We start from the raw sequence: 25,820 nt of genomic DNA on the forward strand, positions 1-25,820 counted from the left end.
CATAAATTGTCCACAAAAATTATATATAAATATATACAGTAGCATAGCGGTACCATAAGTGTTAACGTAATTTTGACTCGCCCTGTATAAGAGCCATCAAAATCCTGAGCACCTGCAGTGCTGTGTTTTTTCAGTCTAGTACTGAGTGGAAAAGACATTCTCAGGACAGCTAGTCGCAAAAGCATCCATGAAAAGGAGCTGAAATCCATACAAGTCGTACATGCTGGCACCACTCTTCACTACATTATTATTAGTATTTTTTGCTTTTTTGTACTGTATTCATGAATCTGTACATCTTGAAGGGTTTATTACAATGTTTCAACACTCAGCTGGAGTCCTGCAGTACAAAACATATTGTGACGTGTCTTGCTGCCAAGCAGGCGTAGGCCAGTGTAGTTTTAGATCAAGAGATGTACTAGTTAGATTAGTTAGTAAGACAGGCAGTTTGAAGCTGACTTGTTTTATTATTTTGGAAATGTTTGATAGGCAGCGACAGAGTACATTTAATATCACGACATTCAGAATTAAAAGCCAGCCAGCACCTGTAGACTCACCCAGAAAAATGGCATTTTCAAAGTATCAAGTCAGTGCCTGCGCAATCTGTCTTCTATTTTCTTCTTTACAGATTCAGCAATCTATACTAATAAAAGGCAAAACCCTCACTGACTGACTGACTCATCATTAATTCTCCAACTTCCCGTGTAGGTGGAAGGCTGTAATTTGGCAGGCTCATTCCTTACAGCTTACTTACAAAAGTTAGGCAGGTTTCATTTCGAAATTCTATGCATAACAGTCATAACTGGAACCTACTTTCGTCCATATATACGGCCATAGCCTGCAGCTTGGTTGCCATGTGAGGCGAAGTTGCGTCCCGCATCATCACGCCTTCCACGTAATTGAGTGCCTGCCCATATAAGGTAAATATTCGCGGGTGAAGGACTGTGCTTATGCAAACGAAGATGAGATGGTCAGGGAGACACGCTGCCGCTACATATTCGCGGGTGAAGGACTGTGCTTAGCATATTCATAAGTGCAGCTACTGTGGAAACCTCTCTGACTCTGAACAAGCCTTTCTACACATGTCAATAGGAAAGCAAGGTGTAAAGCTTAAGTTTAAATTACGTTCATAGACACGCTGCCGCTAAATATTCGCAGGCAAATCCACAACTTAATACTGGGAATGCCTGTTAAACATCTTAGATTCACGAGTACCGTACCGTTTTTGGGTAGTGATCACTTCGATGAATGAAACCTGTTCAAAAAACGCATTACACAATTGAGAAGGCAGCAAAAGAATATGAAGCGAGTGACGCATACAACCATATTCATAAATGCAGCTACTTCGGAAACAAAGCACGGTGTAAACCTAAAGTTTAAATTAAGTTCATAGACAGGCTGCTGCTGGCGTTTGTCATGCCTATGACGAATACAATATTCGTGAGATACAAGTTTAATGAGAAGACGCAGGGTATAAACAAGACTTTTTATCACTTTGTAACAGAGTTAAAATTGCTGTAACGGAGTTAAAATTGCTGGTGAATGACTGTGCTTATGCAAATGAATAGGAAGGCAGGGTGTAAAGCTTAACTTTAAATTAGGTTCATAGACACGCTGCCGCTGGCGTTTGTCATGCCAAGAGACTATGTTTGTGGAGGGATGAAGAGTTAATGTGGGTGGGGGAGTCACGTCATCATCTCCCCTCTCATTCATGTCTTTTTATTCACTTCATTTTGCTCCGAGCTGAGCTCCACAGCTAACGCTGTCTTGCGGAAACAACTTTGTGACGCTGCCGCCAAATACTCACAGAAAAATCCACAAATTAATAGACACGCTGTCGCTAGAGTTTCTCCACACTTTTAATCCTCCAGGCATTCCTGAGCATAATCTAATTTTGAAGGTTGGGACACCTATAATGTTACTGAAAAACTTACAGCCACCAAAAACGAGACTTCAGGTCACGTGTCTACAAAAGAACCTAATTGAGGCAACTATTTTTACTGGCAGTTGCTCAGGAGAGAGAGTTTTTATTCCTTGCATCCCCGTTATACCCTCTGATCTCCCATTTCAGTTCAAATGCCTCCAATTTTCAGTAAGGCTCTGCTTCGCGATGACAATTAATAAGTCTCTAGGACAGACCCTACAAAAGGTTGACATTGATTTGAGGCAAGATTGCTTTTCACATGGCCAACTATACGTTGCATGCTCAAGGGTAAGCTCGCACAGCTTGTTCATATTACAACCAGAGTGCTGAGCTGACAACGTGGTATACAAAGAGATCCTTAACAAATAATTATTGGTATATTTTCCCTCAGTGTAAAAAGGTTTACTTTTCTTCTTAATAAAAATTTAAAAGCAGTACGTTGCGGGTATTTTGCTAGTATTTTAATAAAGGTGACCTGGATATTTTTAATTAAACCTCAATGCTTTAGGAATTATGTATCAAAACGGCAACCTAGTAACACAAAGACTAATTGTGGGACAAGGCATGTTGGGTAAATCAGAATTATGATTGTTATTTTCCATTTGCCTTAATGAGAACAGTCAGGGATCTCACGTTTAAAAGTGAAGGGGACAGAATCACATTTGAAACAGTACTTTTAGGGCACAGGAGAAGCATTTACAAAATCTGCTGCAAGTACACTTTTGGATCAAAGTACAGAGCTGTGGGACAGGACAAAAAAAACAGTATGTAGATAAGTAAGTTTTACTAAGGAAGATAAGCTAACCATTCAAAATTACAAAAAGTAATTTGAAGTGAAGTACAAAAATGCATCAGTAAAATACGGCAGCTCTGCATAGCGTGTCTGGAGTAACACGATAACAAAAACAAAAACTTCCTTTTCAATTGAATGTCAGCTTCTGCCTTGGAACAAGACCTTTTATTTGAATCATATTCAAATAGCAAAGTTCACTCTGACAGACCTAGTATGTATAATGTCTGTTACCTGAAAGCAAGATCAAATTAAGACCCTAATGGGCCTCTGGATGTTGAAACTCAAAAGGCCCCCTTTACCACACCTCACTAACCTACTGGGCAAATGAATACTGTATACTCACACTTTATAAACCGTGCATATGTGAATAATACATCTGTTTAAGAGATTGAAGTAGAAAAAAAACATCCAAAACTTTATATCAGGTCAGCCTTTTTTTGGTTAATTAGTCATTGATGACCACATCTGTTGGAAATCCACTTTCTTCTGGTAGCACAGTTGGTGAACCTCAAATATTTTTACAAACACTGTGCCACTTTGTGGCAAAAAGGTGCTATCTAGCTAAGCATTCCGAGTTTGCTTATTTACACCAAAAAATAAGACAGGTCAGGTTTGGGCTTGTTAGGTGCATCTTATTACACCTGCAGTGGCCTCGTTGTCCACATTGTTACATGTCTGTGTTAATGGACACAGTGGAAACAGACTACACATTGCTGTTAGAAGCAGTAATATCAGCCTTTTCCTCTCCTGACAATCCGTTAGGTCAGTCTCAGTAGCTTCATCTGCAGTATTAACAGCTTTTTCAAATCCTAATTTTGATTGAATTAGTTATTTTTTAATTTCAACTATAGTTTTCATCAAAATAGCAACTTCTGTTTCTATCTTTTTTCAAAATTTTCTTTTTGCTGTTGTTTTGAATGACTTCCGCTTGTACAGTTTCTCATTGCTGGTAAGGTAACACATGAATTGTACAACCTCATTAAACTGACCAACTAGATTCCTGTTCTGATCATTGCACCATCCACATTAACCAACCAGAACTTATTTTTATATACAGTAAGTGTGATTAGATGGGTTTATAATCGTGAGGATTAAAGTGGGAGTTGGGTACTGAATTGCAGATTGTTGTGAGTGCCTGTACTAAAGAGGTGAAATGTGACCTTTCCAGATATTAAGCTTTTTTTATTTCTTCAAAAATGCTAAGGTCCCTTTGTAGCAGGGCTACGGAGTTGGCAACCAAGTCATCCTGATGGGAAATCTGTCCATGTCCGAAAGTCTTGCATAGTTTTCCATTTAATTTTAGTTTGTGTCTCATCAAATAGAAATTGTATTATTACAACTTTTAAACAAAATCTGATCGGAAGCACAGCCTGTCAGACATGTACAGTATGTAAGATTTTATTTTACTTGCCTTTCACAGCTATGGCAGCAAAAAATAGTTCACAATACCAGATTTTGAACTCCTGCTCTCTGGACTTTGTGGCAGGAGTGCTATATACTGTGCCACCTTTCATTTATCTCGTAATGTAATGCATTTCACATTTTTACACTAAAAATGTTGTGGAACCAACTTGTTATGCTTTGCCTGAAGTCAGTTTTATAGTTCTTCTTTAGCTGTTTAAACTGAGTGGTGATTTGTATCATCTTGGTTCCTTTCTGATTTAGAGGTCTTTCACAGTTCAACTGGAACTGAAGATACATGATTGTAGTTGATGTGTTCAGCTGCCGAAAGTACAAATTCTGTGATCTCTGGGCTAGTCACTTAAATGGTTTTTACAAGGCTGGGAATTGGGTGATTTCTTCTTCTGAATGTTTGGTGATTTCCCTACGGGTTTGTCAGTTTTATATGCACAGTGAATGTGTGCTGTGCTGAATTAACAAGATCATTGCTCTTTGAGCTATTTATGTCTGGGTTGTTTTAACCTCTTGTCAAGTTCATGTCATATAAAATAAATACGGGTCATTGTGCTAAAATTAGTAGCTATATTGTGTATCCATTCTGTGTTGTTTTATTTATTTATTTATTGTATGATAAAAAAGGTACTTTTTCTCAGTTAATGAAATTTTGCTACACATTATTATAATGCAGTTTTTCTGTTAAACGGTAACATTATTTACTAACATCGTTTAAATATCCTACTACTACTATACCTTTTGCTAGCATGGGTAGCTGTTTTGCAATGTCAGAACATAAACTCAGTATTGCTAGGACCAGCTCCAAGACCTACAACCCAGAACTGGATTAAGCTGATTTGATAATAGATGGATGAATTTTCTTGGTGTCAGGCATGTAAATTACGCGGATGCATACCAATCGGTCAATTATTTGCCCATACTACGTAGTATGCTTCATTTTTCAAGGACTTACATAAATTTTATTATTGATTTCAGTTTGTTCAGTTGGGCAAGAAATATTGAACTACATATTCTTTCTTACACAGAGTCAATTGTGAATCATCACATGTATCTTTGGGATATGCATGTTAAACCTGGAGGAACGTCTAGTCAGAGATGAAAAAAATGTGCAATGTACACACAGAGTTGCACAGCACAGGCACATGGAGCTGTGAGGCAGGAGTGCATACCACTTTGCCACCTGCTTTCTAATAATTTACAATTTAAGCAGTATTATATATGTCTTTATATTGTCTAACCCAGTCGCAGTTGGATGAAGTGTGTGTTAATGAAAAGAGACAGATTTGCTATCAGCACCTTAATGCCAGATGAGTAAACCTAAGAATACCTGGTTAACTCTAATTTACACTGTCACTGGGACTTTGTTTGATCAATATTTTATAGATTGCCCAGTGTCATTCTAAAATTGTTCTTCTTCTAATGAACCTTCTTTTATCAAAAGATTATGCATAACAATAGATGATTATTCTGTGTCTCCTAGGTTTACAGAAGCAGTGATTCCAAATGGAACTGACAGGTCCTTTGTGGAATAAAACTTTAAAAAAAAAAAAAAAACTTTATAAACATGGTAAAGAAAGATTGGGTCATTTCAAGATAGTTAGTTCCAGAAGTGAAAAAAATTGTGTTTTTCCTACTTATTGTGTTGTGCATGCTGTTAGAAATGAAAATTACCATGTAACTCAGAATTGAACTACAGTGATGCTCTCTGTAAATTCAGGCTGTTTCTATCAGCATTCATAAGAAAAGCTTATTATCAGAGTTGTTATATTTCTTTAAACAACCTTTGATATTAAATGGAAATATTCACACCCATCTGTCAGTTACTAAACTGGCTTAATCCAGTACGTAGACACTTATAGAGGGTCAATATAAAATGTTCAGTTAACCTAACATACACACACTTGAGATAAAGAAATCAAACTGGAGTACCTAACCCACACAGATATGGGAAGAACCTTGATTCTAAAGATGTGAGAGACCGTGCTAACATGTTAACCAACGTTTAACCCCAGACTCAATATCAGTTTCTTTAAAAGAACTACTTTCAAATTGTGTAATTGATATTTCAAAATCTGTATGTTCAGAATATGGACCACTATGCATTCTGTTAGACCACCATAAATTTTTGTTGCTGATGAATCACACTACATTAGAAGAATTTCAATGTAGATAAAAACTTTCACTATGCTACCTGAAAGTAAAAAAGGAAAAGAGGAAGAAGATGGTAGAAATCCCAAATATAAAGAAGTAGCTCATCTTGTCCGAAGCATTACTGGGAATAAAAGTTCACCTGTTTACTAACCAGCATATAGACAAAGGCTTTGTGTTTAAAGCCAGTGATATTATTTTTAGCCTTGGGACAAAATTAAAGACTGACAGCTCACTTTTTATGCTTAAATAACAATAATATTGTGTCTCAACATTGTGATGTTACAATATAAACCTCCATACCCTTTGAACTCCTGCATGTCTTTAGATCTGTATCATTACAGAAAAACAGCTACAGGCGCAGTTTTAATTTTATGCATGAAACAACAATATTGTGTAAGCTCATCTCACTCTTTCTGCACTTTTTTATTTTTATTTTTTTAGCAGTTTAGATTGAATTCCCTGTGTTTAATAACAGGCTTAATTGTGGCCTTAAGAATCATCCTCTTTTTTTGTCTTTTTTTTTTTTTTCTTTTTTTAACTAATAAAAGCATGAAGCCTGCAAATTTATACTGACTGTTCATACTGTCCATTTACATTAAGGCCTGAAGGTCACTGCAAAGAGAGAGGGAGAGAGAAATAGAAATAGAGTGGAAGCATCTGTAGCTATTGACAGGCAAGGGCTTATCATTTTCTTTCATGCATTCACTCCAAAATCGGTGCATGCTCACAAAGTAAAGACAGTGTTCAAATTCTGACTAAAGTGGACATAGTAACTCTTTACCAAGTATAAAAAGCAAACATGCTAATATTTTAAAGTAGATGTGAAATACCATTGTTGTATCAATTTGAAATAATACAATTTTAGCAGACTAGCAATAGACTTGCTGCAGTACTGACGTAGTGTACTCATTCAATTTGCTTTGTCTCTCCTAGGGGGATGTCTTTGCTTTATTTTAATCAAAAGGACAAGAATCATCACTGTTCATTAAAATTTGAGTGGCGAGCCCATTAAAGATATATATGTACAGTTATTTTAAAGTATGTTGAAAGCAGATATGTGAACCATACTAGTGTACCACTCTCACTAATAAAGCAAGGGGCATACCTTTTTCTCTAATATTACTTTGGAGAGTTTCACCTTGAGGTGTAATCAGAAAATCACTTAAGACTAAATTATCAAATATCTGTCTTCCTGTTACTGAAAGCAGGTCAAAAGCGTAAACTTCAATAACAATCTGGTCAGCCTCTGTTAAAGACTTCACTTTATGTTTAAACACTGGAATTGTCCATGAGTTCTTGCAAAGAATGCCATGCCGGCATGGCTATAAATAATGATTATAAATATATCTTTATATAATGGTATCTAAATACTGATTCCTATGATTAGGTTTTCAACAAATTTCTATGATTTAAATTCATATCCATGGGTTTCCTCCCAAAATTGCTTCCCACCTAAAGTTTATGCAGTAGGTATAAAAATTCTACATACCCGTGGTAAATGGCAGGTTTTGATGATTATAAAAAATGAAACTTGATAAATTATGGCATAACTTGTTTCACCTTTATTGTGAAATTGCAGCCTATTCAAAGAAGCTGAAAACCAATCGGAAACCCGGGTGGGGAGTCAAAAACATGCAAAAACCAAGTTGCGTGCGTGTTCAAAACAGGCGCAATTTCATGAAAAGTAGCAGTTAATATATGTATGCCTTCAGTTAAATCACTTCTGATTGCCTCCAAATAGAGTTCAACTGTTCCTGTAGGAGTATTCTGACATCATCTTGGTTGCATGCTCCTTCAAAAAGTTATGTTCTACAAAGAGCTTTCAAAACATAAACATGATCTCATTGTTGAAAGGCATCGATTGGGAGGATGGTACAAAGGATATCTAAGGAATTAGATATACTATGGAGCACAGAGAGGACAGTCATGAACAAGTGGAGAAAATATGGCACAAAAGTGAGTAATCCCTCCAAAATTGATGAGAGGACAAGGAAAAAGCTGGTCTGGGTGGCTGTTAAGAAGCCTGTGGCAACATTAAGAAACTGCAGAACTGTCTAGAAGTATTGGTTTCTCCCCACATTTGAAAGAAGTGCCCCATGTCCCTCAAATATCCATATGCCGCGTCTATGGTGTAAGGTAGTAAGAAAAACATCCAAGCCTGGCAAGATTTTTCAAAAAGATACATCGCCTCATACAAAGCCATATGGGAAACTGTGTTATCATCTGAAGGTTGGCCATAATTTCAAAAGGTATGTTTGGAGCAAAAATAACAGAGCACATTATCAAAAGAATGCTGTACCTTCAGTGAAGTATGGTGGTGTCAGCATCATATTTTGGAACAGCTTTTCTTCACTTGTAACTTGAGCTTTAGTCTAGATGGAGGAAATCGTAAATAACTTCAAAGTACTACAAAACTTTCAGGCATCTGCTGGAAAGTTGAAGGTGAAGGGGAATTTCACCTTTAAGCATGACAAGAACCCAAGGCCTAAACCCAAATCAGCAAAGGAATGGCTTGACCAAAAATAGATCAGCCTTCTGGAATGGCACAGCCAGAGCCCAGATCTGAATCCAATTAAAAATATATGTGATGACCTGAAGTGGGCTTTGCACAGAGGTTGCTTCACAGTTTGATGGATCTAGGACATTTTTACAAGATTAACTTCACTGTCTAGCTGTACATCCTAAAAAGCTGGTACAAGACATAAGCTAAGAAACAAGAAACGATCTTCATTATTATAAGCAGCACACTCACTAATGAGTTTTACAATACAGTGGAACCTCGGGTCACAACCGTAATTGGTTCCAAAACTCAGGTTGCAACTCGATTTGGTCGTGACCGGATGTAATTTCCCCCATAGGATTGTATGTAAATACAATTAATCCGTTCCAGACCATACGTAAATATATATTTTTTTTAAAGATTTTTAAGCACAAAAATAGTTAATTATACCATAGAATGCACAGTGTAATAGTAAACTAAATGTAAAAACATTGAATAACACTGAGAAAACCTTGACCAACAGAGAAAACTAACATTGCAGGAGTTCAGGCTATAGCCTCATGAACCGATCACTGTAAACACTTTTTTTAATGAGTTTTAAGCACAGGGAAAAAATTAACATTTGAAAAATCCGTAATTTATACAAAAACTACCCATAAACAACCAAGAAAACTAGCCTTGCATAGTCGAGTTCTGGCATGAAGAAAGTGAGGAGGAACTGGGTGGAGAGGAGATTACAGTTTTGAGGTAAAGTCCCTCTGCGTGATTCACGTCTGACCAAGAACAGTGTACTGTACAGGGAGAGACTGAACACGTGTGTAAATCACCGTTGCGTACGAACTGGAAGGGAAACGAAATAGAGCACAAAGTGTTCACAGTGAATGCACAGGGAGAGACTGAACATGTGCAGAAATCATCGCCGCGTACAAACCGAAAGAGAAACGAAATAGAGCACAAAGAGTTCACAGCAAGTGCACAGGGAGAGACTGAACACGTGCGGAAATCGGAAGGGAACCTGGCTTGTTCGTCACCCGAGTGTTTTGTCATGAGCAGATGCAAAAGTTTGGCGAATTTTTTGGTTGTAACCTGATTTGTACATGTTCTTCCGAGAGGTTCCACTGTATTAAACTAAAAACAAAATACCTTATGGTACTGAACATAGAAAGGTTCTTTAATGTATTGCTTTTGACTTTTAGAAACCTTAACCGGCAGCCAAATGGACAATTGAAACAGAAACAGGATGGGCTACTTGCTGACAGAAAGATTTTGTCTGTCTTTCAAACTTGCTCAAGTTCAGTGAAAGAGGACTACCTCAGACTAGTGATGTTCTCCTGATTTTTCAGAATGTTGATACAGTTTTTGCTTTTGATACTAATATGAATACAAACAGAACTCCACAGTGGATGAGTAAGGAGCAGAATAAATAGCTAAATGTTGTGGTATGTGTAGGGCTTATGAGCCCGTTAGTATAAATTAGAAATGCCAAAAGGAATTTTGAAGAGAATATTTTTGAAAACCAAATAAATTCTTTTAGTATTTTTTTAGCGAGAAAATAGCGAAATACAAGATCAGATATGTTAAAGACAGCAAGAGGGGCCGAAAATACACAAAAAATGAAATGGTAAGATGTTGGAAACTTCCCGTTAGCTTCAGAAATTACTGCTGAAATCTCAATGAGTTTGTGATTATAAAGAAAATAAATTGCTAGAATTAAAAAGTATATATAGAGAAACTCAATCAGCTGAAACTAATAACACCCAAACCATTACACTTGTTTTTGCCAATACTGAACACATTGTTTAACATTCATACTGCAAATTGGGGGAAAAAAACAATGTGAACCCTTATATTTAATAAATGGTCGGACCTTCTTAACATTGATATCTTCAACCAGCTTACCTGCTGCTGAACAAACTTGCATGATGGTCAGGGGGAACTTTTAGACCATTACCCCTTACATACCTTGTTTCAGTTCATTAATATGTCAGGTTTTCCTTGTATTCATAGATAGACAGAACTTGTGTTCTGAACTGTTTTTAGGTCAGACAACAGCATTTTTATTCAATTGAAGTATGGACTCAGATTTGGCCATTGTAGAGCACACATTTTCTGTTTACCCCGAGTTTTGTGCTTTCATCTCTTGCACTACACAATTTATATTAAGCTCCAGGTAACAAACCACTATCCTGACATTCTCCTGCACAATTTCAGCATGCATTTTCTAATTCATTTTTCCCAAACTGGCCCTGAGACAGCAAAGCATTCCCAAACCATTAATCTCCCTCCAACATACTTTGTGGTTAGAATGAGGTTTTAGTTTTAGTTTGCGCAACTTCTTTTCCTCTAAACATAATGTTGCATGTTTCTGCCAAGGGTTTTTAACATTTTTCTAATCTGTCAAGAGTCTTTACCCTGAAGCATTATGGAAAGTTCAAGTGGTCTCTTCTAAATTTATACCATTATGATGCAATGTATTTTTTGATGGAAATTTACCCACATTTTATTAGCTATATAGAAAGAAATGCAAGCTGTTTTTTTTTTTTCCCAAAAAGCATTAGCATGAATGCACAATAAAGCCATTACGGTCAGTCATCCGTGTTATTTTCTGGGACAACTTTTCCATATACTGTAGTCAGCAATGTATTACATGGTCCAAAGTTCACTTTTACTCAGTGTCACCCCTATCACGTCCAGTCAGAAATGTACCAAATTGTTTTGGTGATATGGCCCTATCGCTAATAGTATATACTTTGTTCAAAAGTTTCTAAAATATGTTGCTTTATTAAAATAATTAGTAGCCAAGCTTTTGGTCACATACACATGGCTACAGAATCCCATGTACATTTTGCATATTCCACAATGTCTGAGATACACTTGATGTTTGCCACAAATTTTGGGAGCTTGAGTTTTTAACTTTTAATTTATTATTCTCACTATTAGTAAATACTGCACTTGTGTTTGTAAATGTTGCCTAGTCATGTACTCTTCTTTTACCACATTGTATTTGTAATCTGAAAGTGCTTTAAGTCTGTCTTCACTGCACTGCACTACTTAAGCAGAACATTTTTTAAATTTATATGGCGTGGTTAAAAGCTAGCTTTATGAACTAGAGTAATCTGTCTACTTAAAAAATGGTATGTTTTTTCAGAACACGAAAAAAATCTTTCCAACCTTGTTTTATCTGCTTAATGTATTTTGCTGACATTTTGTGACTTGAAAGCCAACAGACAATATTTCAAGCGGCAATCAAAAATGTAGTCAGTTTGCTAAAAATGTACTGTGTGGATATTGTAGAATGAACAAGCTAAATAAAGTGATACGGTGAAACAGGTACCCCAGTGGGTGCAAACAAAGTGAACCATAGCATATCTTTGGAGGCTGACCACAGTGCACATTCAGCTCATATGTGCCAAGCGTACATTCTGCATTGTCCACTTTCACCTTATTTGGGTCATGTGGTCTTTCATCACCATGTTTGCACGAGTATAACTGAGGCTTATGGTTTAAAGCATTTTTCTATACAAAAAAAGCTGCCTTTGATTGTGCTTTTCTTTAGTATGAGTGTATCATACTATTAACGAGAATCTTTGGAAGAAGTGTTAATCCCTAATTTAATATCTGTTTTTTGAAATAATTTATAATAGATTACATATTTTATCTCTCAACATTTTAATAGTATCACTTTAAATTCTGAGTTGTGTATTCTCATTGTATGTTCTGCCAGTGGTTTGCTATTTAAATTTAGGCATTAGTTTTATTTAATTTATTTAACCATATGTTGATTCAGAGGAAGGATAATTGGGAAAGTGTCTATTGATTGTAATCACTCTACATCCAGAACCTTTGGTTCAAAAGGCACTCTTTACTCACTGTAAATGTTTTTATATAAATAAAATTTTATGCACTTTGGTAATGTGTATTGTTCAGAGACTATTTATGCATTTTTGGAAAAAGTAAAGTGTCGATAAAAAAAACCACTGGAGACACATGGTTAAATGGTGAAAACAAATATATTGAAAGCAGGTGGTCCCACATGGGATAGTTCCAGAGTTAATTATGCAATTAATATTTAGCCATTGTCATTTACAAAAGAGCCTTGCAAGGTTTGTTCCAAAATTGCATAGAATTATAACTGAGATAACTCAAAGAGAAGATCATAGTATTGGTGTTATGTCACATTACACAATGTTTCCAGCAATTTACCATCATAACGAGTTGAAGGCAGTCATGGTGCACTCCGCCTGACCTCCAGTTATGCGGTCTGACGCATTTAGTGACTCAGTCCAACCAGTGTGAGATTCGCCCCTTCAAAATTAAACAGTGATTTTGTTTTCGGTCATATGGGTGGGATTATGTATGTGTAAGAGCTGACAGTCATTGAGTGCTCATAGGGCAGTCCAGTGTGTACAATGTACATACAAGGAATAAAGTATGAGGGTGTTTTTAGCCTGACAAATATAAAGGAGACATAAAATCTGTCTGATTTTGCGTGTTTTATGCACCATGAGAAAATGACAAAAAAAAGGACTGTGATTGCGACAGAACTCGTTGTTCCTTTGGGCACCAGCTCTGTCCGACAGCACATTATTGGCTATCAGATACTGGGTGAGACTGCGATAATTTGGAAATAAACTGCTGGAACGTCATTCTGCAGTCTGGTGATGAGATGAGAAATTACATTCACAAATTTAATATCCCTTCTGGCCAGAAGTCATGTAATAAACATTGGATTTTTGTTTGATGTGCAAGGTTAAACTGAGAGGCAATTGCAATCGGCTAAATGCAAATTATCTTCTTGGGAGTCCATTTCTTTGAGAAAGTTTTATGAATAACTCTTCTGAGGAACATCCCATCATTTTGATGTCACTGCACAAACCACTCGTCACATCTAGAAGTGAGCATTTACACTGCCTGGCCAAAAAAAAAAGTCGCCACCAAAAAAAAAAGGTCACACGCTCTAATATTTTGTTGGACCGCCTTTAGCTTTGATTAATTCGCTGTGGCATTGTTTCGATAAGCTTCTGCAATGTCACAAGATTTAGTTCCATCCAGTGTTGCATTAATTTTTCACCAAGATCTTGCATTGATGATGGTAGAGTCTGACCGCTGCGCAAAGCCTTCTCCAGCACATCCCAACGATTCTCAATGGGGTTAAGGTTTGGACTCTGTGGTGGCCAATCCATGTGTGAAAATGATGTCTCATGCTCCCTGAACCACTCTTTCACAATTTGAGCCCGATGAATCCTGGCATTGTCATCTTGGAATATGCCCGTGCCGTCAGGGAAGAAAAAATCAATTGATGGAATAACCTGGTCATTCAGTATATTCAGGTAGTCAGCTGACCTCATTCTTGGAGCACATACTGTTGCTGAACCTAGACCTGACCAACTGCAGCAACACCAGATCAGAGCACTGCCCCAACAGGCTTGTACAGTAGGCACTAGACATGATGGGTGCATCACTTCATCTCCCTCTTTCCTTACCCTGATGCGCCCATCACTCTGGAACAGAGTAAATCTGGACTCATCAGACCACATGAACTTCTTCCATTAATCCAGAGTCCAATCTTTATGCTCCCTAGCAAATTGAAGCCTTTTTTTCCAGTTTGCCTCACTGATTAGTGGTTTTCTTACGGCCACACAGCTGTTCAGTCCCAATCCCTTGAGTTCCCTTTGCATTGTGAGTGTGGAAATGCTCTTACTTTCACTATTAAACATAGACCTGAGTTCTACTGTTGTTTTTCTTCGATTTGATTTCACCAAACCTTTAAGTGATCGCTGATCACGTTCATTCAGGATTTTTTTCCTGCCACATTTCTTCCTCGAAGACAATGGGTCCCCACTGTCCTTCCAGTTTTTAATAATGTGTTGGACAGTTCTTAACCCAAGTTTAGTAGTTTCTGCAATCACCTTAGATGTTTTCTCTGCTTGATACATGCCAATGATTTGAGCCTTCTCAAACAGACTAACATCTTTTCCACGACCACGAGATGTGTCTTTCGACATGGTTGTTTAAGAAATGAGAAGCAACTCATTGCACCAGTTGGGGTTAAATAACTTGTTGCCAGCTGAAAGATAATCGCCCATGCAGTAATTATCCAATAGGAGGCTCGTACCTATTTGCTTAGTTAAATCAAGGTGGCAATTTTTTGTTTTTAGCTAGCTAATCATGGTATCAGAACAAGGCCAGATTAATCATGCTTCACTGTTTTTGTCTCTACGCTATTATGTATGAATTTTAAAGAAATGAAGTGATTGGATTTGTCTTAAAAATGCTGCTGCATCCTCTTCTATTTTATGTATGTACTTAGATGAAATTTAAATTCAAAACTCTCTTTAAATCACGATAGTTCCTATTTTTATTAGTACTGGTATGTCAAGCAGTTCGCTCACAGTTCCATAATAAGTTATTGGTAGTGTCAGAAGAGCAGGTAACCTTGTGGCTTGCCCTTTACCACTAGATAAAACAACTTTACTACTGCAATATTCCATATACTATAAAACTTTGTAATGTCTGATGATTATTGTCTAACAGTGGAGTTCACACTGGTGTCCTCACCTAATTAAACATTACATGTACGTACAACTTAAAAGAAGTCACTTGAGCAATATAAATTATTTTTAACTTCTGTCATATTGACAGTCTATGGAATTATTCAAATACATTTTACTCATAGACCATTTTGTCAATTATATCATAACTGAGTTTTAATTACGTGTTTTTGTACTCTGAATGTAGAGTTTCACTTGCATGCGCACCTTAACTTGGACCCTAAACATGGTTTAAAGGTTTCTTCCTTCCATCTACCTTAAGAATCATGAAGGTGTCATTTTTTTAATGCAGTTTAAATTAGTGCTCTTTAACTATGGCTTTGGTTATTATTAGCATTTAAAATCTTATGTTTTTTTTGCATGGTAAAACCTGGCAAATGTTAATATATTATATTATATATTATATTATATTATATTATATTATATTATATTATATTGTTATAATTACTTTGCATTTCTAGATGATGTTATTTGTTACTCCTCTTGGATTTTTTTTCCCAGTAGACTACACCATCTATCTTTTAACTTATATTGCTTAAATTGCACATGATTTACATATCTAAATATAATTAAGTCTGTGTTTTCTGCTACAGGAAATCATTGATCTCCATGAAGCTGTGAATGATCTGAATTCATCTTTGGTGGTGTTCCATACACAAAGAGGCCATCAGATCCACAATATGAATGAATCTATCAGCAACTTGACTCAGAGAGTCATTTTACTTGAAGGCGATATTCATGAGATTAACTTCAGCAGAGAATCCAAAAAGGTAATTTGAAAAAGAAAAAAAAAATTATATAAATATATTGTCGTAGTAGGGGGCAGTAGTGCTCCCTTGAACCCTCAGGTACCATGCCAAACACCAGGTAAAAGTCCAACAATAATTATTTTTATTACAATAATTACGTGCACTAAGCACCCTCCATTCCACACTACTCATAAACAATCACAATACTCTAATAATAAATCAGTAAACCAATCCTCCACTCCCAGACGAGTTGCCCTCCTACCACCCAGCTCAGCTCATTGTCTGGGAGTTCCCATGGTCCTTTTATACTCCCTGACCTGGAAGTGTTCCTGCCCAACAGTCCACAAGTCCTTATTCCTTCCGGGTCAAGGTAAATAGTCCTTTTCTTCAACCCATCGTTTCCTCCTGTCACGTGACCGTGATGCACTCCCGGGTCATAGGGCACATAAGAGCCTACGAGGCCCCCTACAGCGATGCCTGGTGGCCTCCAAGGTATCCAGCAGGGCTGTGTATAAACACTACATAGTCCATGATGCCCTGCTAGAACTCGGGGCATGATCATGCTGTCGGGACAGCTCCTCCTGGCGGCCTGGGGGTGAGAACCGGAGTAAAATGCCGGCAATCCACCACTATATATATATATATATATATATATATATATATATATATATATATATATACACTGTGTGCACAATTATTAGGCAAGTGAGTATTTTGACCATATCATCATTTTAATGCGTATATTCCAACTCCAAGCTGTATTAACTTGAATGCTTATTGGATTTAAGCACGTCAGGTGATGTGTATTTGTGTAATGAGGGAGGGTGTGGCCTAAGGAGATCAACACCCTATATCAAGGTGTGCAGAATTATTAGGCAGCTAGTTTTCCTCAGGCAAAATGGGCCAAAAAAGAGATTTAACTGACTCTGAAAAGTCAAAAATTGTAAAAAGTCTTTCAGAGGGATGCAGCACTTTTGGAATTGCTAAGATACTGGTGTGTGATCACAGAACCATCAAACATTTTGTTGCAAATAGACAACAGGGTCGCAAGAAAGGTGTTGAGAACAAAAGACGCAAATTAGCTGCCAAAGATTTGAGAAGAATCAAACGTGAAGCTACCAGGAACCCATTATCCTCCAGTACTTTCATATTCCAGAGCTGCAACCTACCTGGAGTGCCCAGAAGTACAAGGTGTTCAGTGCTCAAAGACATGGCCAAGGTAAGGAGGGCTGAAACCCAACCACCAATGAACAAGAAACATAAGTTGAAACGTCAAAACTGGGCCAAGAAATATCTGAAGACAGATTTTTTTCAAAGGTTTTATGGACCGATGAGATGAGAGTGACACTTGATGGACCAGATGGATGGACCTGTGGATCAGTAATGGGCACAGAGCTCCACTCCAACGTGGAGGTGGGGTACTGGTATGAGCTGGTATTTTTAAAGATGAGCTAGTTGGACCTTTTTGCATTGAAGATGAACTCAAAATCAACTCCCAAACCTACTGCCAGTTTTTCGAAGACACTTTCTTCAAACAGTGATACAGGAAAAAGACCATGATTTTTATGCAGGCCAATGCTCCATCACTTGCATCGAAGTTCTCCACTGCGTGGCCAGCCAGTAAAGGCCTTAAAGATGAAGGAATAATGACATGGCCCCCCTTCCTCATCTGACCTAAACCCTATCGAGAACTTGTGGGCACTTCTTAAACGCTAGATTTACGGGGGAGAAAAACAATACACCTCTCTGAAGAGTGTCTGGGAGGCTGTAGTCACTGCTCCACAAAAAGCTGATCGTCAACAGATCAAGAAACTGACAGACTCCATGAATGGAAAGGCTTATGACTGTTATTGGAAAGAAGGGTGGCTATATTGGTCATTGATTGATTGATTTATTTTTTTTGAAATGTCAGAGATGTTTATTTGTAAATTTTGAGGTGTTTGTTTATTATTCTCACTATAACAGATGAAAATAAACAAGTGAGATGGGAAAATTTTCATTTTTCCTTTAGTTGCATAATAAATCTGCACACTAATAGTTGCCTAATAATTGTGCGCACATATGTATTCCCCAGATGATGTTCACACTCACATTTCCGTTGTGAAACATTCAGGTTTCAGGTTTATTAACATTTTGGATTGACTGATAGCACTGTGTTTGTTTCATATTAAAATTAATCCTCAAAAATATAACTTGCCTAATAATTCTGCACTCCCTGTAATATATATATATATATCTCCTATATCAGTAAGAATTTAATAATATCGAATGAACATGACATGAGCTTGAATCTTGGGCTTGACTCTGATCTTCTGTGTTGCCAGTGGAGATCACCACTTTTATTCAGATTTATACTGCATGGTTTCATTTGGACTCCAGTTTCCTACTTCTAGCTTATCTAATTGTGCATGTGTGGCTGTATCTGTGGTATTCTCGATTATACTGATGTTCCATCCATAACAAGTGCACTTACTCCTGTGTGGTTAGCTCATACCTCATTTTGAATAAGCAGATAATGAAAAGATAAACTCAATTATTTCTCTATGTGCAGTCTTGATTACCAAGGTAATAAAGAATGTGTTTATTGATTTAGTGGTTTACCAGCTTGTGCATATAATAAATTAATAGAGTAGTGGATTTGTTGACTAATTTAAAAATGTATGTTCTTTTAATTTAAGTGAATTTTATTTTGACCATCATAATTATACTTTTACATTTTCTTTATAAAAGGAAATGTTTTTAAAGTTAAGTTTTAAGCATGTTTTCTGCTCACTTTGGATTAGTTCTACCTCGTAAGTGTTTATAATATCTGGTATTTCATCTGTAGCGTCTTGCTGTTATGAATGTCATTATTGTAATAGATCAAAGCCATTTTTCAACCCAGATTAATCAAAAAAGAAAGAACAATTGATTGATTAACAGTTAACAATCACACCTTTTAGTAATTTTGGTAGTTAGAGCTCTGTCATGGGACTTGTTCACTTTATTTGCAGTATTTACTTTTTTCTTCCACATTTATAGTATTTTGTTTCATGTTCTATTTGTTACTATCACAGTTAGGTACTGGGTAGTAAAACCTCATTTATTATATTATTATATAAATATTTGGCATCACATTTTAAAACCGTATAAATGTTATTTAGTCCTCTCAGTACAGTATACTACAGTGACCTCTGTAAGCATACAGCATGAGCTAAATTGTATTGTCAAGACTGTACTATACAATAATGTACCAATACAGGCAGAGGATAATGGGTCAAAAGGCAAAATGTATGTCAATAATGTGCTAGGTTGAAACCAATAAATCAAGCCCATCTTCCTACTAAGCCAGAACGTAAGCCAAAGTCACTGGCAGAAGCACAGTTGCTGCGTTGTTTGCCAGAAAACCTACACTTTATTATACATGAGACAAAAATGTAATTATTCTGAAAATGGAGATAACATTCGTCCTAATACAGTTAATGAATAATTAAAGGATTGAAGAAGGGAAAATTTCCTAAGGTGCATTTACAGTTTTCTTATAAACAGATAAAATCATGTGTGACATGCAAAACTGAAAAGAAACGGTCCTAACATTCAAACATTACAAAAGGAAAAGACAACTCTCCTGTCACTGATGTTGGCTATGAATTTTAATAATGATGACATTTACTGTGAAGAGTCTGTACTGTACGTAAAGTATAAGTGAAAGTTGAGTCAAGAACTAGCACAACACTCAAGTGTCAATTAGAAACCAAGCATGCATTGGGTCTCTCTGTAACTTAAAACCACAGAAAAACATTATAAAGCTCACAAAATACACAAAAGCCCAAAATTATAGCACTGTTTGCTAGTATAATGAAAAATAATTTGGGAATTCTAGAAAAAATGAATTAAGGTGCACTTTTAATTTCTACATAATTAACAATATGGGGCCATATAAACTAACATTAGGGTATACGTGAGACATGTAGCAAGGATTTTTTTTTCTATTAGACTGTCAGTCAGTCGTTTCAAACACACTTAGACATGTGTACATTTGTTAAATTATTTTATCTTTACTTTCCCTTTATAATAGTAGTACCATAGTAATTGGGGATGGATTTTTGAGGAGTAAAACGCAAGACAATGATTATATTTTTATATTATTTAAATTAAAGAACCATCAATAATAATATATTAAACAATTATAAAAGTAAAGTTGAGCTGCATGAATAAAAAGTAAAGTACCACTTCCGGTTAACGGAAATTACGTTTTGTACCTTAAACTTGTATGCAAAATTTGGTTGACCTAAGTGAAAGCATACTCAAGTTATCATGTTACAGACACACGGACATAATTCCAAAGATGGTATTTTCGGACTCGGGGAGGTCTAAAACATCGAGATTCGTGAAAATCTCGAAATGGAATTTTTGGAGGATTCCAATACTTTTCCTATACTTCATATACGAGAAAGTTAGGGAGGTCTAAACAAACCTCGAGATTCATCAAAATCTCTACATTGAATTTTTTCCCTATACTTTTTGTACGAGAAAGTAAAAAGGAGATAATTAAACTAATTGTGTTATCTTGAAAACAGAGAAACAATGTTACAAATACCATGTTTCCAAATTGATAAACTGGAAGTGGTCACTATTTAATTATATAATAATCTTTCATTTTGGGATATGTATAGAGCATTATCTGTACTTAGAAAAAAATAAAATTGTGACTTGAAATGTTTACAGAGGAAAATTACTGGCAATGTATCAGCAAACACGCTGGGCATGATTTGCCATACCTGCAAGGAAAAGGTGTCAAGCTTGAATGTTTTTACAGCTGCAAATGATGCTCACATTGAGACCTACAGAGACTGTGTTTTAATGTGACTCTTTTAGTGATGGAGTACTTGGAGTAGTAGTGACATTTTTATCACCAATTGTGTTGACCCCAATTTTTTATGCCTCTTGTTCTTTATTCATTGTGAGGGAAGTTTCACTTCTAGTTTAATGCATTGTTTAAAATTTTTTATTTATTTTAAAGATTTTAATTTCAGAATTAAATTCTTTGAATTAGCATGGGGCAAATATTTGTTAGTCCAAAAATAAGAGTGTCTGTTTTAATATCTGCCTCCTTTTGATACCCCTACGTTTGTGACAAATTCAGACACTGATGACTTTTATTGGTTACTTTGGGCATTTCCACTCGCCAGATTGTAAAGTCTGCTTCTACTGATTGCTTTGGCCATTTTACAAACATACTCCTTAGTGAATTCAGCTAGAATGCATATCAGTTAATGTGTCTTTGGATTACTTGTACACTTTTTATAAGAGAAGCACATGAATTCTTTTATTATGTGTAGTTGGAGTTTTGTTTAAACACAATAAGTGAAAGCATTCCAGTTAATTGCATAATCCGTCTATCAAAATGTTATCTTTAAAGTGATCACTTTGTGAACTGTTACATTCTTTCACTGATCTGAAAATACACCTTCTTGTTTCAATGGAGGAAAAATCCTATTCAAGTGGCCCTTGTATTATGTGACATATCATGCAAGCATATCCATTTGCTTATTCACTTACACATGCCCTGTTTAAAGTTACCACCTAAAAAACTTACTGCATGTCTTTGGACTGAGGGAGGAAGGTGGAGTTTCTTCTGCACCTTTTGAGAATTGCCTACTTTACCTAAATCACACTACAAGTTGCCTCATTATACTTGGTTATTTACAAGGACTAGCATTTGTAGGACTTTAATTTCATTGTTACAGAATATTCTGTAGAATGCTTTACTAGCAGTTACTTTTCTTAAGTGGCTGCACAGTAAAACGGTACTTTTACATATCAAAATAGAGAAAAAGATTTATGTGAGTTCTTCCTCAAATGAAAAATGTTGCTTGGTCTATGTACAAATGTTCAACCAGTTAAGAAGTAAAGCAAAGTACAATTATATATAAATATCCATATGGCATAAATGTTTGCACTTTTTCTTTCAGGGTGCTCATATAATGGTGATGGATGGTACAGTTGATAAGGCCTCTTATTAGTAGATTTATTGAGAAGGCCTACTTGGCTCACAAATGTTTCTGAAGCCAGGCCACCATCAATAAAGTGTAGAGACATTCAGTATCCCACAGAAACCCCCAGGACAGAGCTACGCAATCAGCAGTATAGTTCCTGCATTTGATGGCATTGGATTGCTGGAGCCTGCAGTTGCCAGTACATTCTTTAGGTGTGTAGTGTGCCGCAATATGTTTTTAGAAAGATGTACCAACCGGAAATATGAGCTTATCTCCACTTAGGCAGATGCATGCAGTGCATTTTCATGTGACCCAGATGTTGACAGGAATGCTAAACCCTTCTCTTAAGAGAAAGAAAGAATGTGTCCATGAACACTGAGCACGGGAAAGGCACTGTATAAAAATATATTATTATTTTTACTAGAGGGCTTCGCCACCGGCTTGCTTCGCTCTCCAAACCCCCAGCATGCGCTACACGCCAGCCACTTTGTATCTCTGCCACTCGCCTATGTGGATTTCACTTTTACCAAACAACAAATCTTTTAATTCTTGCAGATAGGCCTCTTCACTGGGGGGAAAAAACACTACTTTTCCCTAATGGCAACACACATTAGAAAAAATCTACAAGTCTTTGACTTAAAGTTTAAATCTGAACAATATATTTGATCTCTTTTCACTGTTCCATTATTTCACAGAGTAATAATTTCCATTTGTTTGTGCTAATGTGATCTTTACTATCATTTTTTTGAGACTTTTGAATTTCAGTACAGGCTGCCCCCGGGTTACGTACGAGATAGGGACTGTAGGTTTGTACTTAAGTTGAATTTGTATGTAAGTCGGAACAGGTACATTATTTTAGTAAATGCTATTGTTAACCAACTGTTACCAAGTGCTCTGCCAATGAATGACGGAGTTTCTCCGCTCTCTGACCTTTTTATTATTTCTACTTTATTTTTTAATGGTGATGGTTTTTCTCTTCTTTACTGTATCACCAGCACTTGCATCAGATTTGTGTTTCAGACAGAAGATTAAGATGAGCTCTTCTGCACAGCACTGTACATGCTATCATAGCTGGAAGGCACCCGTCGTCAACACGTCTGATGTACTGACAAGAGACAACTTCCTGCTGCGTACGTAATAGTACAAGCAGGCTTGCTATTGAAAATTAATGGGGGTGGCGAGGGGCGGTTCATCACAAGCCCACCTCACAGTCACCTCCACTACAGTATGCTGCCTGCAGCATCTGCCCACCGAGAACAAATACGGTGCGGCCAAAGGCAGGTAGTGAATTGCCCACCACCACCCCCTTTCAACAGGCAGCAGTCCGATGCACACTACAATGCTACCCCCCGTTACCCCGTTCACCCTCAATGGCCATCATTTAGCCACAACTGGGTCACCGCTTGCAACATTACCAGCCGCCCACCGAGAACGAAGGGGCTGCCGTGTGTCAGGCGGGCGGGCAGTGAAACTTGCCGCTGGGAGCAGACCGAGGGACTTTACACTGCGCAAGCAGCGAAATTGCCCCCGTCCAGCCACCGCTTACAGTGTCCCCAGGCTGAAGATGACAGAGCGGCAGTTACTGAGACGCATGCGTCGCAGCTGCAGCCCCGTTCATAAGTCGTAGGTCGGATGACTAACCTGGGGACTACCTGGACTTTTATTATCTCTAACCTGCTCTGCATGTGTATTGCACCAACATTTTTGAACCTCTTTACGACATTCTACTTTTCATCTAATCTTTGTCTTTTATTTCCGGCCCTGGGTGTGGCTAAATCTCTTGGCATAAAGTGTCATCTTGCGGGACTTGAAAGTATCTCTCTGAAAAAGTCACGTCTCGTCCCAGGCTTAAAAGTCTCGTCTCGTCCCAGGTTTTTATTTTTATCTAATAGAGAGATTATAGCAGTGGAAAAATCTACTTGCAGATAGCATCCGTATGGTCTAAGTGCCATCCGTGTAGCAGAGCAAAAAGCATGGAGGCTGCCTGGCAAATCCAGCTCTTTAAGAGGATTGCAAGGACAGCAGGAAGTTTTAGACTGACATTGATACATTAAATGTAGGATTGAATTTGACTCTGGAAGCAATCTTGGCCCTTTAATGAAGAGGTTTATGAATGGATTTTAAAGCTGTCTTATAACCAAAATTTCAAAGAGTCTGGAATAACAATGAGAGTTGGTGGTGAAGGCAGTAGGTATGTAGAATGTCCATTCACCTGATGAACAGGATGCGACATATGTTTGGGAAGGACCAAAGTTGTTCAATAACCAGATAGGATTTACATTGAAATAAACATATAAATGTAATCATTTTAACTTCCAAAATATAATTTTTAAATGATTTTACAAATGCACAACCGCAGTGATTGGTCTACATTTTTCACATTCTGTTTTATTACTTTTATAACATTAATAGAAATAGTGTTTTTAGTCCTTTTGTTGAAAAATGCTAATTATTTATAGAATAAAACAAATTTATATACAAGGTGTTTAATTTTTCCTGATATTATATATTCCACTCAATGTGCTACAGAATCCTGAAAATAACTTCTGATATGCAGAACTTTTTAAATGCTTTAAAAAAATCGATTGCTGCTGTCACAATTCATTTACATCAGATTCTTTCTCTTTCTTTCTTTCTCTCTTTCTTTCTTTCTTTCTGATTAATGTTTTACAATGAGATTCTAAAGCTGCCACTTTAAGCTTCTTCTATTTTCTCTGTATTCTTTGAAAGCTTTTATTTCCATAACTGTGCACGCAATTGTTGCATGGAGTGTTCAGTGCATTCATAATACAACAGAAGAGCATAACACAAATCATGCATATGGGCTTATTACTGCAAGAGTGAAAATAATAACAGATTTCTTTATGCTTTTTTATTCTACTTCCTGCAATCTTGGGATTTGTACTGTGATAATAATTTACATTTGCCAAAGTTGCACAGCCTTCATTCAAAGTTGCTTGAAACTTTGTAGTTGAGACTGTTTTTACTCTTTTATTGAGAAATGAACATGTGGTGCCACAGTGGTTAGCCTTGCTGCTTCTATCCTGCATCAGAATGAATCCCAAATTGACCCATCATCTGCTGAGCATTCACATTCTGCTTCTGCCCCAGTGGAATTTTTTATTATTATTAATTTTATGACCTTATTATTGCTAAGCTATAAATATTGTTTTTGGCACTACATTTTTGCTTTCTTAGTGCTATCATTTCTCTATAATATTGTGCCTGTAGCCTGCCATACAGAATCTTATATATACCAGTATGTGTGTGTGTGTTTATATATATATATATATATATATATATATATATATATATATATATATATATATATAGACACATATACAGTGGGAAAGTATTCAGACCCCCTTCAATTTTTCACTCTGTTATATTGCAGCTATTTGCTAAAATCATTTAAATTATTTTTTTTTTCTCATTAATGTACACACAGCACCCCATATTGACAGACAAAAAGAAGAATTTTTTAAATTGTTGCACATTTATTAAAAAAGAAAAACTGAAATATCACATGGTCCTAAGTATTCAGACCCTTTGCTCAGTATTTAGTAGAAGCACCCTTTGGAGCTAATACAGCCATGAGTCTTCTTGGGAAAGATGCAACAAGTTTTTCATACCTGGATTTGGGGATCCTCTGCCATTCCTCCTTGCAGATCCTCTCCAGTTCTGTCAGGTTGGATGGTAAACGTTGGTGGACAGCCATTTTTAGGTCTCTCAGAGATGCTCAATTGGGTTTAAGTCAGGGC

General features: G+C 36.7%; 1 protein-coding gene across 1 annotated transcript in view; it reads left to right on the forward strand.

The window, feature by feature from the left end:
• Positions 1 to 25,820, forward strand: part of efcab14 (EF-hand calcium binding domain 14) — a 173,778-nt gene that overhangs the window by 85,972 nt on the left and 61,986 nt on the right. The window contains exon 6 of the mRNA XM_039767841.1: positions 15,926 to 16,102. Within this exon, the coding sequence (XP_039623775.1) occupies positions 15,926 to 16,102 (177 nt within the window). The remainder of the gene's footprint in view (positions 1 to 15,925; positions 16,103 to 25,820) is intronic.

Source organism: Polypterus senegalus, chromosome 10, assembly GCF_016835505.1.
Source record: "Polypterus senegalus isolate Bchr_013 chromosome 10, ASM1683550v1, whole genome shotgun sequence".
NCBI classification, from domain to species: domain Eukaryota; kingdom Metazoa; phylum Chordata; class Cladistia; order Polypteriformes; family Polypteridae; genus Polypterus; species Polypterus senegalus.